The sequence below is a fragment of the Amblyomma americanum genome, unplaced genomic scaffold (assembly GCF_052857255.1).
Source record: "Amblyomma americanum isolate KBUSLIRL-KWMA unplaced genomic scaffold, ASM5285725v1 scaffold_12, whole genome shotgun sequence".
Classification (NCBI taxonomy): domain Eukaryota; kingdom Metazoa; phylum Arthropoda; class Arachnida; order Ixodida; family Ixodidae; genus Amblyomma; species Amblyomma americanum.
In genome coordinates, this window is record NW_027526484.1 from 1,963,409 (window position 1) to 1,980,275 (window position 16,867).

General features: G+C 45.4%; 1 protein-coding gene across 5 annotated transcripts in view; it reads right to left on the reverse strand.

The window, feature by feature from the left end:
• Positions 1-8,820: 8,820 nt before the first annotated feature.
• LOC144111897 (ankyrin repeat and BTB/POZ domain-containing protein 1-like) overlaps positions 8,821-16,867 on the reverse strand; it is a 34,734-nt gene continuing 26,687 nt past the window's right edge. For 3 of the 5 annotated variants that reach the window (XM_077644928.1, XM_077644927.1, XM_077644925.1), the window contains 3 exons: positions 14,290-14,479; positions 11,953-12,095; positions 8,821-9,386 (listed from right to left, as the gene is read on the reverse strand). In XM_077644928.1, coding sequence (XP_077501054.1) covers positions 9,090-9,386; positions 11,953-12,095; positions 14,290-14,479 — 630 coding nt within the window. In that variant the 3' untranslated portion in view covers positions 8,821-9,089. The remainder of the gene's footprint in view (positions 9,387-11,952; positions 12,096-14,289; positions 14,480-16,867) is intronic. The other 2 variants (XM_077644929.1, XM_077644926.1) reach the window with 1 other exon arrangement.

Below are 16,867 nucleotides of genomic sequence, written 5' to 3' on the forward strand. Positions count from 1 at the left end.
TGGCCCCGACTGTCCGCCGATGTCGCACATTATGTGAAAACCTGCCAAGATTGTCAGCGACGAAAGACCTTCCAGCAGATCGGCATGGACTTGCTTGGCCCTTTCAGAAAGTCAACGTTTGGAAATAAGTGGATCATCATAGCGACCCACTACCTGATCCGCTATGCCGAGGCAAAAGTCCTACCGAACGGAACAGCAGCAGAAGCCGCCAAATTTTTCGTGGAGTGCATTCTTATGCGGCACGGCGCCCCCGATGTGCTCATCAGGGACAGGGGAAGAGCATTCACGGCGGAACTAACGCAAGCCATCCTGCGTTACAGCCGAAGCAGCCACCGGAGGACAACTGGATACCATCCGCAGAAGAAAGGACTGACCGAGCACCTGAACAAAATCATCGCCGATACACTCGCCATGTAGGTAGCTGTCGAACTGAAGACCTGGCGCCATCCTGCCTTACGTCGTCTTCGCCTACAACACCGCTGTGCAGGAGACCACCAAGATGACGCCTTTTAGGCTCATCCATGGCAGGGAAGCCACGACCACGCTAGACGCCATGCTGCCCAACGTTACCGAAGAAGCGAACGTCGACGTCACCAACTACCTTCAACGCGCAGAAGCCCAAAGACTTGCCCGATTACGGATCAAACACCAGCAGTGGACCGGCGCCAGAGGCTACAACCTACGAAGTAGCAGCGAGGAATACAATCCAGGAAACCAAGTCTGGATTTGGACTCCCATTCGCCGCCGTGGATAGAGTGAAAAGCTTTTGCGCCGTTATTTCGGCCCGTACAAGGTTCTTCGTCGGCTAGGTGAACTGGAATATGAAGTCATCCCTGACGCAATGACTGCATCCCAGCGACGCCGCATACCACCAGAAGTTGTCCACGTCGTCCGTCTGATGCCCTATTATGCGCGCTAAAGGACGTTGCATTTCCACACTCTGTGTTTATTTTCGCACGATCCGTTTTGTTCGTTGCTAGCCGCCTTATTTGTTTTTATGCATGGGGTCGATGCTTCTTTGATGAGAGAAAAGTAATGCCGCGAACCTTTACAGTGTTTGTTCATTCTTCAAAGCGGCCGGCCCGCCACTTTATCGCTTTGTTCGCGATGCAAGACGTGGCCAGATTTATCCCGATTGATCGCATCCAGGCAGAAGTGACCCTACGTTGTTCCAGAATGTTCTAGTTACTTTGCACGCTTTATCTAGAAATTTAACTATCAGCTTTAAATTGAACACGGCCGACAGCGGCGGGTATTTAATTCGACGACCGCCGAGCACGCTTGTGGCTACGCCTCCGCTGAGTGATTTAGTCCATTGTGGGCGCAAGTCAGCCCAAATAGAGTTTTGTTTGGACGCCATTTATGAGCCTTTCTGCTCTCCGGCCTGCAGCCACCACTTCGAGGCTATATATATATATATATATATATAAAGTGATTTCTGGCAGCTGATTTGGTCATTATAACATAAAATAACCAAAAATTGAAGCAATATAACAGGATTTAAATCACGACGTCTCGGCTCGAGGACCAGCCCTTTCCTCCAGCCTTGTCCTCCAGCCGAAACATCGTGAATTAAATCCTGTTATGTTTCTTCAATTTTTGGTGATTTTATAATATATATATATAAATGGAATAGAGATATAGAGTTGACAAACGGCGGATAAAGTAACGATCGTTATCGTTAATAGTAAAGAGCGTTACATCTTCCACCATGTGTGAACTCTCCATCCGGATCCATTCGATCTTCTCCCCCAGCTTATATATATATATATAGGTTTGGTTTTATGGGGGTTTAACGTCCCAAAGCGACTCAGGCTATGAGGGACGCCGTAGTGAAGGCTCCGGAGATTTCGGCCACCTAGGGTTCTTTAACGTGCACTAACATCGCACAGTACACGGGCCTCTAGAATTTCGCCTCCATCGAAATTCGACCGCTGCGGCCGGGATCGAACCCGCGTTTTTCGGGCCGGCAGCCGAGCGCCGTAACCACTCAGCCACCGCGGCGGCTACATATATATATATATATATATATATATATATATATATATATATATATATATATATATATATATATATATAAAGAGTTGAAGTACACTTGAGGAAACTTTTATTTACCAACGGGTTCCAACTGTGGACCGTTTTTCATCAGGGTAAGACACGGTCCACTGTTCGAGACCGTTAGTAAGTAAAAGTTTCTTCAAAGTTTCTTCAACTCTTCACTTATGTTATCAGCAGTCGCGGAAGTTTTCAAGTTATATATATATATATATATATATATATATATATATATATATGTATATATATATATATATATATATATATATATATATATATATATATATATATATATATATATATATAAAGCATAACAGCGGCGCCGCGGTGGCTGAGTGGTTATGGCGCTCGGCTGCTCGCCCGAAATACGCAGGTTCGATCCCGGCCGCGGCGGTCGAATTTCGGTGGAGGCGAAATTCTAGAGGCCAGTGTACAGTGTGATATCAGTGCACGTTAAGGAATCCCAGTGGTCGAAATTCCTGGAGGCATTCACTACGGCGTCCCTCATAGTCTCAGTCTTCTTCAGAGTGTTTTTGACGTGAGTCCCTCTCTGAAGAAGACTGGTCCCCAGTTGAAACATCAGTAAAACCTTATGTTTTCTTAAGCCTGCGTCAGTATATTTGAGAAGCAGTCGTTATAGCAGCCTTTGATCTCTAAATCTCTGTAAGGTAAGGAGAACCGTTTTCCTCGACATTCGAGACCTCTTGGTGTTGAGGAGTGCCTTTGAGGGCTGCATTGTGCGGATAAGACGAAAGCCCGTTGCCTTGTTCCTCTTGGCAAAATCATTACTTTTAATCTGCAGGACTGCAACTACAATTATAGGCGTACAAGAAAAAGCAAATTTTCTAGAATTTCTTCCTTCTTTTTCGCTGAGTGTTTCGCTCCGGCAGCAAAACTAACCGACTGAAATAGGTCGCGTTAACTCCGGCCAGTGCGGCTCCTCAGTCTCGGCACAGTGACCTTGGGAGTACGGCGTAGAGCTTGAACCATGCTGCGCGGGAAAAAGAAATCAAAGCCAATATCCTAATCATGCCTAGTAAATCATTAACATAGATCAGCTGATTTATTCTGGCGCGCTGACCCTGAAACATAGCACGCGACAAAAACATCACCCGGAAAGTATTACCACACGTGGCTCATAAAAGAAGCAAACGGAAGGGGAAAACCTACGTTGAAAGTCCGTTCCAAATAAAACAAACTAAGCAGTATCGATTCGCCGCCCAGGCTTTAATACTCTCGGTGGTGGCACTCACAGCGCCAGTTTTCGTTTTCCTTTTAGCTCGCCCGAGCGGACGCGCGTGCCGGGGGGGAGGGGGGGGGGAGGGGTGGCCTTAAAGGGTCTTGGCCGCCGGAAGGAAAACCTCGTCCGAAAGCCGCTATATTTTTGCCGCAGAGCCGTCGTCCTCCTCTTTGTTAGTCTAGATGCGCGGCGCTTTTATTTGCCACCTCTGCCAGAGGCGCCGCTTTTGCACAGCGCTCCGTAAGACAAAAATGTGTGTGCAGGGGGTGGGAGGACGAGTGTGTTTCCTATCTCGAAGTTGCTTTGGGCGTTTGGCGCGAAGCCAGAAGCGTGGTCCGCACCGAAGTAGACGGCCGCTGTACTTACCAGCCTGCCATTACGCAAAATTGCAGGCGATGAGAGGACTTAGAGCGGGAACAAAAACACCAATTATTGATGCTATCTTTAAGTGCCAGTTAGTAGCAAGAAATGTGTAAAACTGACCGCGAAAAACACTACAGATAGTGAATTATGCACGCGCACAAACCTAGCGTTGGTTTCAAAATGGTTTGCTATCGCGAACACTCGGTCTATATGCCCGAAAGCGGAGGAAACTAGATATAAAGAATCGAACGACATTGATGGCAGAAATCACGTTTTCGAGCGTACTACAGAAAGGACATTTCGACAGCACGTTTTTTTTCCCCAGCAATATACAATACCCCGTTCGCGCTCTCAAGAACCGCCATGTATTATTTCTCAGCTGCGCTGGCGTCAACAGATATCTTAGTTTTTACCTGTCAACAATTTCTTCAGGTTATTTATTCTGAGTGCTTCGCTTGGCTGCAGAAAACAGTAATATATTAGGGTGCAAACAGGTGAAAAACGTAGATTCGGCGTCTTACCCGTCATGTTCCTCTTTCCTGCTCACTACTTAGCACGATCTGGCTAGCCCACGCACCGGACTAAGCTTTGCCTCAACGCGGCGCTTTGAAGAATGTTCCAAAATATTTTTTAACTGTATATTCTCTACACTACATGCATGTCTTTGTAAAACCTATCGACGGCTTTGAGCAAATGCTTCTGTAAGTGTAGTAAAATATTATGAAATGGGTCTACAAATAAGGCCACATTTCGCTTTCTTCGCTCCATAGAGCGCTCCTTGATTGCTTTGAACAAGGTTGGCATGTTGTGTACGCGGGTTTTACGTGCGACAACATTCCCACAATGACATGCGGTGAAGACTGCGCGACAACCTATCTGCGTCATTTTGTCGGCTGGATTAAGGTGAATCGAATCAATTCTACGGTGCATGTAAGTCTCCTGTATTGTTTACGAAAAGAAAAGAGAACCATTTAATGGTCAAATACGGCATCTACTACAGGCCACATCACCAACAAAAGGTACTCTAAGTGCTGCATACGCACCACTTTTATATATTAACTAGAGAAGACATAACGTGAAAAGTAATTCAAAAGGTAACGGGGAATGAACCATTGAGCATTGCACGAAACAAAAAAAGCGGGAGGCAGGAAAGATTGAAATTCCTGACCAGCATTTCGACAGGAGGAGCTTTTTCAGGCTTCCCTCCCTCCGGTTGTCCATATTGTGCTGTCAAAATTGCAGTCTTTCCTGCTCTCTGTCTAACGTTGTCGGAACCTAGCGATTTGGAGTGGTTAACAGAAGTCAACTCCACAGTGTGAAATAAAAAAAAAACTGAATTTTAGGCCCGTTCAAGGTTCCTTTACATCGTAGATGGTAAAAATTACCGACGCGTAAAACAACGGCGATGAGATTGTTGAATATTAGGTAACGGAATAGTGCGTTTGGGAACAGCTCGAGAGAAGAAAACATCGCGGCAAGAACCTGCTGCAGCAAGAGAGAGTCAGGGCAAATGATAAGGGGATGTATCGCCGGTAAAAGGCTAGTTTGCATAAAGGATTGCATTACCAACCATACACAAACGCTGAAAAAGTCTGCGCATTCCTTATGACTGTAATTTTTTTTTCTTATGATACCTATCCAGAACCGCAGTGCGTGCAGAAAATGATTTTCCTAGCTGGTGCTAGGCAAATCAAAAACGCAGTAACAACTAACAACGCAGTAGTATTGAACACTGCTAGAATAACAGGGATGGGAGAGGGAGGCAGATTTGCATTTGGTGCCCTATATTTCTTTTGCTACCTTGCAAAGAGTGAAGAGAAAAACGTGTTGGATACGTATTCATACCTGCCTTTCCATATCTTTTATTGCTAATAAGGGCAGGTTGCTAACGCTGCAGTTCCCATTAGAACATATTCGCTAAAATGCCTCGTCGGCATTCGGGAGTGCCTTCAGTGGCTTGCGAATCAGCTTTTGTTAAATCATCGCGTACTCAGCTTTACAAGCTCGTTGTTATGCGGTTATTATATTTCAAATATTCTTTAATACTGTTTTTGTTACAAAGAGCACTTTCCTTCGGCAACATACGTGCCTAAAAACTTTCTAAATTCATATTCTCACATCAATAGATTTTCTGAAGACACTTATTAACAAGTTGCTGAATACATGTGCGGAATGCCCAAGAGCCCAAAGCACTGATAGATGAAAGAGATTTTAGCTGCTTTCCAAAGGAAAAGATTTCGCTTGAATAAGTGCCATGGGCATAACGAAACGACTCATCTTATGCAGAAATAAAATGAGATGTCCAAATGTGAAATGTGAAAACCGCAATAGTCTAAAGGCACAGAAACACTTATTAGTAAGTATTGTACCATTCATACTACTTTGTTTGTTTGAGCCAGAAACTTTTATTTGCACTATCTTTTTCATGTACTGTTCGCCCCTTTGAAGTCTCGGTATATACATATACTTGCGTACGGTCACCGAGCTGTTAGGTGCCTTCAGTGAACTACCATTATTTAGCCAGAGGGTGTAGCCCACACTAAGGTCTTCCTTCTCATTGCATGCTATTCGGACTGCGCGCCACACTACACTGGTAAAGCACGGTAGGTAGGCAGTGTAGCCCATCTAGGCATTTTCCAAGGTGCTGGCTGTTTTCAGTCTCAGCCGGAACTGTTGGTGGAGTGCGCATATTTTTTTCTCTTGAAAAGTAATAATGTACAGCTCTACACAGAGAGGAGAGATGCAACGGTGTCTTATATTGGCTCATCCAGGAATGGGCTTGCAGGCCTTTCGAACAAAGCACTGAGGGGGAACGAAATTGTCCCATGTATCATGGAAGGGGACGTGAACTGTCATATGTAGCTGTGTAGTGGTGTAAGGCAACAAATGGTGCTCTTTTCTGTGCTGTATTTTTTAAAAACTGCTAATGTAATTACAGGAGCAGAACTTCAGTGCATGACTGATTACTAATATTGAAATCAGAATGGTGGGGATAGGAATTATAGTGAATGAAATAAAGTTTTGAGCAATCTAGGAAGAGACCAACAGTTTGCGATTGGCAGCGAGGTATTTGTAGACGCAAGGGAATGCATTTATCCAGGGCAAGTAGTGACAGCAGATCTTGATCATGAGAGGAAAAGATCTAGGGGAATAATAGAAGGGCGGAGTGCATTTCACTGGTACTGTGAGTTCATGAATAGTTGCTCATCAGTATCTCTCAAAAGGGAAGCATAAAATAGTTGTATATTGCCAGTACTCACCTATTGGAGAGAACCTTGGAGGCTGACGAAAAGATTTGAATATAAATTAAGGACAGTGCAGCGAGCTATGGAAAGGACAGTGATAAGGGTAAAGTTAAGAGACAGGAAGAGAGCAGAGTTTATTACCGGACGAAACACGGGTTATTTATACCCCAGTTATGATCAAAATGATGAAATGGGCATGGTCAATTAAAGTAAGGAGGAAAATGTACTCTCGATCGCCGCTTAGGGTAACAGAGTGTATTCCAGGGAAAGTCCAATGCAGCAGGGTGCGATAAAGTCGGGATGGCAGATGACGTAAGGAAGTGCTCGGGGATGGTTCGGACCCGGGATGACGCAGGGCAGGGTTAACTGGAGGTCATTGCCGGCCTTCGTTATGCACCGATAGGAAGGAGCTTGTGGTGCTGCTGCTGATGATGACATTTGCAACTGATGTTTAGTCTAAGTTTTCTTGCCTGTTCCCTGTTTTGTAAATTCAGCAGAGTTACGGTGGATATAACGGTGTATGGAAAAAGATTGACCTTGTTGTCATCTAATAAAGCGTAAGAGGACTTCGTTCAAGTAGGTTATTTTTTCTCCAGGAATCTTCCGGGGGGATGTGAGAATTTGTAACCCTCTACTGTCATATCACGAAACGCTCACACCGCGTCACTGGGTTCATGTAAGGATGCCGAGCGGCTACATCAGCTACCTACGACAGGAATAAGGGGAAGTGAAGGTGCCAAGAAAAGCTAAACCTGCGATGCGTTCCGGTCGTTCTCATTTTATTTCTGGTAAATGTTGCTTCATCGCGATACGGAAACAGAAGACTCGCCTAAGAACTGCGGCCAACGAGATGCAGCATCATGTTGCAACGCTGCCGTCATGGCTACGCGCCGTCTTCCGACACAAGGGCAGCGGAAGGGCGAGGATGAGATACTAATAAGAAGCAACAATTCAGGGAGTTAATCGGAAAGTCGCTGTTATGCGAGGACCATGAACATTACAAAGGGTGCGTGATTTATATCTCTCTACATACTACATAGGTGGCAGATGGAGAACCTGACGCCTTTTTGTTATTTTGCTCCTACCTGTTCGCATCGAATTTTTTTTTTTTTGGGGGGGGAGGGGGCAGATGGAATTTGTAGAGCAAAGCTTACTTGCTTAGCCCATGAATCAGCTAAAGTTGTAATAGTTTTTTTTTTTTGGTTAAGCCACTTAGCGCTGAATTTCGCCATCGAATCTACACTGTCAAGCGTACGAGAAGGCCTAGCCGTGCGCATGCGAAGCTAGGAAATTTGATCTGGCCACCTGTCGCCTCCCCTAAACGTGGAGAGGGCATTTCCCTCTCTCTACTTATCCACCTGCCAATCATGGTAGGTGGTGGCATTGGACGGAACATAACTTGATTCAATCAAATGAAAATAAGGAAGATATTTTAAATCAAATCACTAAGTAATTAAGGTCTTGCGGCTGACTCTTCTAGAGTCCAAGGCAAAATGCAGGGCTGTATGGCCAAACTCAAACTATACAGCTTTCGATGCAAAAGCTTTCACAAAACTTTCGCTCGGTTAACCTGAGGAGCTTATAACGCTATTAACGAAAATTTTACAGTGAATGACGAGGTTTATATCCGCGTAAAGACGAGAGGATATATGCATGAAACGTCGTTTCGTACACGACTCATCTTTGAAGGTGGTTACAGCAGTTCAGCTTAGTTCAATTTATTACCTTAAAGGACCCCTTTTCTCGGGGGTAATATATACATAGAAGTAAAATCGGGAGCATATTTAAACGCTGTTTCGCCATACAAGCAGGCAGCATGAGGATAAAAGCGTTTGTTGCAGAAGTGCATTTTTTGCTCGATGTGGCTATAAGCAAAACGACTGGGTAGCGGAACAGCCGAATGATATAGAGCTCCGCTGTTTTACACATGTCATTTATTTTTGGCACCTCCAGAGAAGGGATGAAATGTTCTGTCACCACCGACGTCAGATTTTTCGTTAGATGTGGACGCTGAAGCAAGAAACACTTCTTGAAACGTCATTCCAGTTTGCTCTACTTTTCCTGTGCTCTGCAAATGCGCTGAAAGCGCAACTAGAGCGTTATCACCCATCGCGTTCATCCCCGGTGAAGACTCTTTTCTGAGCGCTTCTCCACCGCTTGCATGAATTATGGCATCACCAGTAAAGTCAAAGGTGGCAGCTTGTTCGGCTGCAATTCCCAGGAAGAATCCCATTCGACGTGTTCTTCTCGGAGCTGGTTTGCCAAATGTCCAATTTTCTATCTCTGAACGTCACAACGGCGTCCGGAAGTTTGTCTTGCACAGAGTTGTCATTCGGCGCTTCGTCTTTCTCTCTCCCCTCAGTCTTGCGGCGTTGAGGGTCGAAAATCAGCTTGTCCAGGCGTCCTGTCGGCACCTCACAAAAGATGAACAGAAGGTAACTCAGTAGGTAGCTCCACACAAGCATGCTGAAGAAAAACGAAACCTGCACAAAACACGAAATAAGACGCACATTTAGCTTCATTCAGTCGCTGCGATTTCTCTTCTGCCCCTAAACCAAATTTAACCAATTCCACACGTTAGAACTACTAGGTAGCGTTTCAGAGGCAGTGATATCTGACACACAGTCCTTGGCAGTTAATTTTCGGCTGCAAAAAATAGGCAGCTCTTATGACATCATAGTATATGTAAGGCTGGAGGCGTTCTTAAAAAAGAAAATAAAATAAAAAAAACAACTTATCTAATATTTTCTTCAGAGATAAACTTCTCGACTTGCTTTGAATCTGCAGAACTGGTGAAACGTTTTTTTTTTCAGCGTACACAAAAGATGTCGAGACACACAACATGTGTTTATTTCAAAGGCTGCCTGTATTTTTCAAACTTTACAATGACCCGAGAACACGACCATACTTTTTCGTTCTGGGAAGTTCGGATTCCTTACCAAAAGTTTTGCACTTAGTATTGTCTCGGTGTTGTTTTAGGTTTACTGAAGAGAACAAATGCTGATTAGGATACATATATACTATACCGGACAAATGGTGCCTTGAAGATAATGTAAAAATAAATGCTGTGTGGACAAGCAGTAAATAAAGCAATGTCAAAGGGTAAGGCTGTGGCAGGCTTTTACAAGCAAATGCCTATTGTAAAAGTGCGTGATCTGTGAAGAAATTTCATTTTAAACTTTGCGTGTAAACGTACGGTGCCAATTAGCACGTGATGAAACGAGTGAAAAGCCTGACTAGCTAGGGATGCTGTTGTAATTGAGCAGACGCTCTCTTTCCAGAAGATCAGTGTTGGTAGTAGGAGTACAACGCCATGATGCGACACATGGACTATGAGGGATGCCGTAGAGGATAGTTCCGGTTTAATTCAGACCTTAATTCAGTTATTTAACGTATTCACAGCACACGGGCATTTTTGCTCTTGGCTTCCATTTAAATGCGGCCGCCGCGGACGGGATTATATCCCACGACCTTGGGATCAGCAGGTGAACGCCAAAGGTACTGAGCCACCAGGGTGGATTTTTTCAGAAGAGAATTCTTCTACTTTTGCAACCACCATGTTTCCTCAAAGAGCAGGCAGTGAATAAGATCGCTGAACTTGGCGCCTCTAGTGACGCTTAAGGCTTTGAATGTGTAGCGGCGGCCTCTGTCAGCGTGTTTTTAAAGAAATAAATACATAGAGGTATATCTTGTTATCTACTCTACAATTAAGGAATTGAAAGCTTTTTTCCAGGAGACACCTGGCCACGCGAAAGGTACAGTCAGGAATATTTTGGTGGAACGCTGATGATGCCCGACAGGTATACCGCCATTCATGCTAAACGATACGTACGATGCTAAGCAAGCACTTTCAGCCTGATGGCTTCCGCGATCGGCGCGACTCTGCAAAGAATGCAACCTGGCAACGTCGTGTTGTACCTGGAACATATGCCGTCCTCCTTGCGCATTGGGGTCGCAGGGTAGGCACAGGAGATCGAATGCTTGGTGTCTTTTTCTGCACTCGCATCACAATCACTCTGACTCTTGAGTGTCTGCTATTCAATTAATGTAAGTCCTAAATTGAGTCAAGCCGAAAGCTTCAGATTAATTATTTTTCTTTCCAGGGTTTTCGCAAGAACTCTCTTTGCTAGAGCGCTTGGTGCCCTCAGAAGATGTCATTATATTGCGGTAGCAATGAAGATATTTACCCGGTTATGACCGAAGTTTAATTTGTGCTGTTAAGAGATTCGAAGCACAAAACTTGATATTGAGAAAAAAAACTCGTTGAAATTCTTCTGGGCTCTACAGGATTTATTGGGCTCTCCTTGAGTTTCTTGTGGTTCAGTTGGCTTCATTTAGCTCCTTTTATTCAAGTGATTCAAATAAAACTCGGGTATGTGCGGTTTACAAAGTTAGAAAGGACATGACGGATAAGAAGAAAGGCCACCGAAACAGACATTCTCGAGAATGCGCAAATTCATATAAGCTCGCTAACTCATCCGCCTATGTACGAACGAAGAACGCGCCAAGGAGCAGAAAGCACTCAACGATTGAAAATAGCCGCTATGGTACACTACTAAATCTACCGCCAGACATTCCTCTATGGCAGCAACTAATGTATGCGCGATGCAACTGAAGTCGATGCTCGTTGCTTAATTATAGACAAATTTCTACCTTTCTGTTCTCTGCTATAAAACATTTTTTTTTTTAAATTCACTGAGAGTAATACCCATTTTCTTGAAGCGGTAAAGGACTTATTCCTTTATGCAGCATGCTAGACACGCTCCGCGCCCGCATTACATTTCTTAGGATTCGTAGCCGTGTTGCAACTACGTTGCCTGCCAATAGGTGATTGTGCATGCGCGATGCGCATTATTATCTGCATGGTGGCACAGCAATACGGAAACGGTGAGCCGGAAGTACTAGCACGCCCTTCGCAAATGCTCTGAAATGCCTAGAGGGGATTGCTTTTAGGTATAGATATGCGGTGGCCTAAGTAACGATGTCCTTGGCCAGTGTATTTAACCGCTGCACCTTCCAAAGCTTAACGTTTTTGGTCCAGACACTCACCACAGAGAAGTGCGAAAAAAATATCCTCTCCCGGGAGATGTGCAGGCACAGGTGTATGAAGGGTAGATGGATGATGTACACGCCGAAGGCCAGTCTGCTAAGAGGCGTGAAGGCGCTCCATGAGAGGAACTTGTTGAGAAAGCCTAGGGGAACAGACAACATGACTGGTGAAAAGAAGAGAACCATGGAGCACCTTATTAGCAGCAGTGAAAGTTTAGCATTGCCCAACGACATTCTGTGGTCATAAGGAACGAGAACCGTTAGAGTCGTTTGAACGATTCCATGTTTCGTTCAGGCTCTAATGTGTCGAAGGGAGGTTACAGAAGATTTAGACAGGACGCAAGGAGCGGTGCAGACATGACGAGTGTTATTAGCAACATGCGCAATTGATAGTAGCGCTCGTCTCATCTGCATGCAGCTTTCCTTACGTCCTTATCAAGGTCTCGTTTCCCTCCTTTAGACATGTCTCACAAAATGGCCCGAAGCTCTGGCATTCTAAAGGCTAAAGTAAGAGCATGTTTCATTGGGAAACTTGGTAAGCAGAAAGAAGGAGAAAAGAAGCAAGGCAAACCTGATGCTCTAGCAAAAGCCAGAGTGTTGTATGGGTGGTTTAGTGTCCCTAAGCTCCAACAGGGCTACTGGGGACGCCGTAGTGGAGGGATATGGTGCAATTTGCACCACCTAGGGTTTTTGGAGGAGCCCTCAGTGGTCAGCACATGGGCGTTTTTCGAATTTCACCCTCATTACGATGGTGCTTCTGCGGCTGGGATGAGACTCCGCGACAACGTACTGACTAGCAGGGCGCCTCATCCTCCTAGTGACGGCGGTGGGTCTTGACTATAGTCGTAATAGTGCCGGACATTCTCAGGCATTTTGCGCGGCACGTTCAAATGAGGGTTTCATGAATACAACTGCGCCTTAAGCGTTCTACACAGAGCGCTAATTCGAGGCTTAGTTGGGAAACTCTTTCGCAACGTAGCACATGTCTTACTATTCCATCAATAGTTGGGATTTTCTCGTAATTTCAATTTGGTGGTCAAGCTCTTATAGTTGACATGATGGCAGAGTAAACAAAAGCAGCAATCTTTGCTCCACAGTGATATGCGTGATGAAGACCCCGCCAAGCTTGTTGAGGCGTAGCATCACCCAAGGTGCTTTCACTGCGAATATCTAGAAGGGGTAAGGTGTACCATAGCCCCAGTGATAACGAGGTGGCTCAATTGGGATAGTTACGGCAGCCACGACTAAAGGACAGAGTCTCGTGGGCCACGGCAGAAGCTGCGTAGTGCTGGCTGGTGAGCATTGCTGGGCAAGACCCACAGCGAGGCACTAAGAACGAGCTCGTATTACGCATTACATTTAAATGGCCGCGTCGACGTATCCGTCCTGAGGGAAGCCATTTTGCTGGTATAAAACACTGCCAATCGGAGGAGATTTCGTTGTGAATAATGGAGTTTGGGACACGGCTAAAGAGCGTCGAGGTCAACATAGACGCCAGGAAAACCCGACTTGGCATGCACCCTGATCGCCTAACGGTAGAGTTGCTCTACGCCTTGAAAGAATGAATGCACAAATTTCGCTGCATTTTTTGTGCATTTCTTCAATCGTTCACGTCACAGTCATGAATATAAATACGTGTGCGCACAATAGCAATATGGTGTTTACCGCCCTCGTATCTGACCACGTTATAAATTAGGCAGTACTAGACTCGACTTTTTTTCTGCTTTTTTCGACATATCCTAAGTTTGGGGCTATCCAAAGACAAAAGTATCAGTTTCCTGCAGTCCAGGGCGTAGAAATTTGCTTCACCAGACAGTGAAAATGCCGGACTTTAAGGAAATTATGAAGCCGCTCTGCACGCGGAGCTTCGCTTGAGTGTGAAAACCGCCAAAGAAAAACATTCGCCTAATTGTTGCTATGGGCACACTCACCACACACGCACTGACATATGTCGCAGCGTAGAACGTTGCAAGCCTCTGCCTAAATTAGCCTCGCTCGCCTCAGTGACTATGTATGAGTGCGTGACTCTTTCTATGTATGTGACTTAGCATCGCTGTAAAAGAGTTTGGCCCGTATGAAAGTTCACATAACACTGACACTGACGCTGAATGGCCACTTTGTTACATTTCACGCTGAGATATTTTTACGAAAGGAAGACTTCTGGCGAAACATGGACAATGTCGTGCTCTTCCCCTTCTCTCTATATTTTCACGAGCTCCCTCGCCTGCACCGCAACTTTTTTATTCTCACTGAAGTATTGTGGCATTTCCTATCTGCAGTGTCCATAAAATATGTTTTCACCCCTTAATTCGAGGGATGCTAAACTGTCGTAAATACCTCCTCGTCCCGTGGCACAGGAGAGGGTGATCCAGGCCAAGAAAATGGACCACAAGATCCGGTCGAAGAACGCTGCCGATAGTTTTCCAAACTCCGTGGTGGGGTCTCTGGTGCGGTACCACACCGTCTTCATGAAGATACAGCACATCCCACAGGCGACAGCAATGCACCATGCTGTGGCCTGCAGCACCTGAAGAGATATTGGTTGTGTACAAAATGCATTCCATAAATCAGTAATCTTCTCCCTCTGGATATAATACGGCAACTGCTCTATTCTTTTGAGCATTACAGACTCGTGTTGCATAACCAGGCAACGTGAATACTTCACAATAACGTCTTTCACGGTGAATAATGTCGTTTCAGTCGCTCCTGCAAAACTTGGAATACCATTACTTCATTCCTAAAAATCGCGTCCTCGTGAATACATCTGATACCGATATCTTAAATTAGCCTTGTTTCCCCTTTCGGGTTTCTTCTTTTCATTTTCTTAATCATGTCTATTCAGCAGTCGCATTTATACTTATGGCAGGTGGCATACATGTTACGTAAAAACTCCACACGCATAAAGAATATTCACGGCCGTTTCCTGACATGAACGCAAAGTGGTCAGCCTGCTCGATGCTTCTGCTCACGAAAGTGACATGCACCTGCTTTATTTGATTTATTTTCTCAATAGGCCCCGCAAATGGGGATTTACATGCGCTGTTCACAAAATCTGAAGTCCGAGCGCGGAATTTTCTAAATACTTTTTCGACTACCTTTGCAGGGTAACCTTTGAATCCAATTGCAGTAAAAAATATTCAGGGCCTATGTTCAAAAATTCAAACGTGCTGCCTGTCGAAATGCATATTCAGTGCGGCGGTAATCATTACAAAAATTTGGCATTGTACGCAACCTTTTTCTTCAAATGACCAGCTTTCAGAACATGCTGTTAATCCAGAAATGGGAGGCTTGTTTTGTATTTTTCTGCGTGACAGCATAAACCAACATTTACGTAACGTCGTATATGGGCGCGACACTCAGCGCACGAATTATCAGCTTCATACCAACACTTCCTGGAAAATTTGCAGCAGCCGAGAACCATTACCTGTGAGACGCGCCGTCCTACTGGATATCGTAAGCGGACAAGTCTTGAGCTAATAGGCGTAGCGACCCCTTGACGACTCAGACTTGTAAGCCTCTACAGCACGTTGAATGAAATTATGTGAAGGTAAACGATATTTCTCTTTTGAAGCCCCTGCTACAGATAGAGCGAAACCGTGTGTGTGCCCATGGTCTACATCAACTAATTCAAGTATCAAACTGATATTCGCGCTTTCAGCTATGCGGCGGTATAGTGACACAGAGAGGTGCGCTGCGTGCGCTGGCGCAGACAACGTTGTGGCAAAAACAGGGCTCTAGAGGAATGCGAGTTCCCGTTGACAACAATGCAACACAAACGCGGAGCTGGAGCACAGCCCGCCAGCGCATATTGCGCAAGTTGGCACTGACGGTGAAAAAAAGAGATAAGGCGCATAACTGGCCGTAACACCTGAATCGCACTTTCATATACATGGCGGTGGTGTCCACCCTCAAACCACTGTGGTCTGGCATAGTATTTTGTGCTTCGCAATGCTTAACCGCCAGCCATTCTTATTTTATTTTTAGACAATAGCTTTTCTCGATGCACCTTCTCAATGCTCAACACCGCGTGGCCGGTCCGCTGTCTGAAATGGACCTTCAGTCTAAACAAGGTCGAAATGTGCCTAGATCGAAAAAGAAATAAATCCACCACTGGGAGACGAACCCGCCACGGTGGGAACAGATCAGCTTCAAAGAATGCTGTGCGAGACCACCAGGCGAGCACACCTCCGTGTTGAACTGCACCACACTCTACCGCTGCGCACGCACTGCAGTACGCCGCCTTCGTCAACTCCCATCTGCTCCGTCCGGCGACACTGCCAGCTCATCATCGTCTTCCACCTAGCACAAAATCCGTGCTTTCTCACTGATTCCCCAACCAACATTAGACCCACCCCCGAAATTTTACATTGCCCTATTTGGATCATAGTCGATTTCCAATCATAATTAGGCGCGCCCGACACGATGGCAACCTCCAAATTTGGCCTCGGACATTGCAAAAATGCGATCTCTCGACCTTTGGGTGTAACCGTGGTTAAACAGTGCGTAACATCTTTTAATGAGTTTTGCCTTTGTACCTAAGCTGTTGGTTTTAGCAATGGTTGTATTTTTTATTGCTTGCTTTATTGCTTTCAATCACTTTACCTCAGTTGTGTTATTGTTGCCTTGCCCCTCAACTGGAATGCCTCACGGTGTACTAGCGCTCCTACGCTGGTGAGTTGCGGCTGCTAACGAGTGTGCGGAAGGGCGTAGCCGAATTCGGCTTGAAATGAGTCGACGCGAACTTTACAATCTGTGTCGCCGAATAACTTTTCTCGCGCCATTGCTCTTAATGCTGACATGGAGGAAGGGAAGAAAGTCGAATGACTCGCAGTCGGGTACACTTCAGGTACAAGCGTCAGCCACTCAGTCACTCGTTGCGTCCTCACGTGCCGGAGAGCAGCCGTTGCCTTCGGGT